This window comes from Eurypyga helias, unplaced genomic scaffold (genome assembly GCF_000690775.1).
Source record: "Eurypyga helias isolate BGI_N326 unplaced genomic scaffold, ASM69077v1 scaffold45089, whole genome shotgun sequence".
Taxonomy (NCBI): Eukaryota; Metazoa; Chordata; class Aves; order Eurypygiformes; family Eurypygidae; genus Eurypyga; species Eurypyga helias.
The window spans coordinates 1,506-2,252 of record NW_010270921.1 but is presented as its reverse complement, the minus strand read 5'-3'; the positions used below and the strand labels follow the sequence as shown (position 1 = coordinate 2,252).

The 747-nt window shown below is 67.7% G+C and overlaps 1 protein-coding gene across 1 annotated transcript in view; it reads right to left on the bottom strand.

Annotated features, from left to right (window-relative positions):
• Positions 1-68: 68 nt before the first annotated feature.
• ENDOU (endonuclease, polyU-specific) overlaps positions 69-747 on the bottom strand; it is a gene marked incomplete at its 5' end in the record, with an annotated part of 2,131 nt that continues 1,452 nt past the window's right edge. Inside the window, 2 exons of the mRNA XM_010158630.1 lie at positions 69-183; positions 605-747. The exon at positions 605-747 is cut by the window's right edge and continues 1 nt beyond it. Of these exons, the coding sequence (XP_010156932.1) occupies positions 69-183; positions 605-747 (258 nt within the window). The remainder of the gene's footprint in view (positions 184-604) is intronic.

Here is a 747-nt window from a genome sequence, read left to right as displayed (position 1 = left end):
ATGGGTCCCTGGAGTGGGGCAGCCCAGGGCCTTGGCGTGGGGCTGCGGTCACCCCCCTGGCCCCAGCCTCAGGGGGAGGTCACGTAGGCGGTGGCGATGTACTTCTTGCCGTTGCCGTAGGTGGATTTGGTCCAGGTGTAGGTCTGGATGCTGAGGCTGTAGCCGCCCAGGCTCAGGTGACATCTGTGGGGACACAGACTGTGTCACAGCCCTGGTCCATCTCTGAGCCCCATAATCCATCCCTGGGGTGCTCTGGGTGTCCCCACACCCGGGATGCTCTGGGTGTCCCCACGCCACCCCTGCGCCCCACAGCCACATCCCCGGGATGCTCTGGGTGTCCCCACGCCACCCCTGCGCCCCACAGCCACATCCCCGGGATGCTCTGGGTGTCCCCACGCCACCCCTGCGCCCCACAGCCACATCCCCGGGATGCTCTGGGTGTCCCCACGCCATTCCTGCCCCAACCCCATCCCTCCCCACATGTGATGCCCCAGAGCTGTGCCGGGCCCTGGGGCTGTCCCAGCTGCTGCTGGGGTGTGGGGACGAGGAGGGCACCCCGGCTCTGTGCCCAGGGGACAGACAGAGGGACCAGCCGGGTACTTACGCCCTGCCGGGGCGTGCGATGAAGCAGAGGGTGTAGAGGCCGAACTCGAACTCGGGGCTGGAGCCGATGAAGGCAGAGCCCACCTCCTTGTAGAAGCCGTCCCAGCTGAACTGCAGGCCCAGCACGTCGGGGTACGTGTCCCA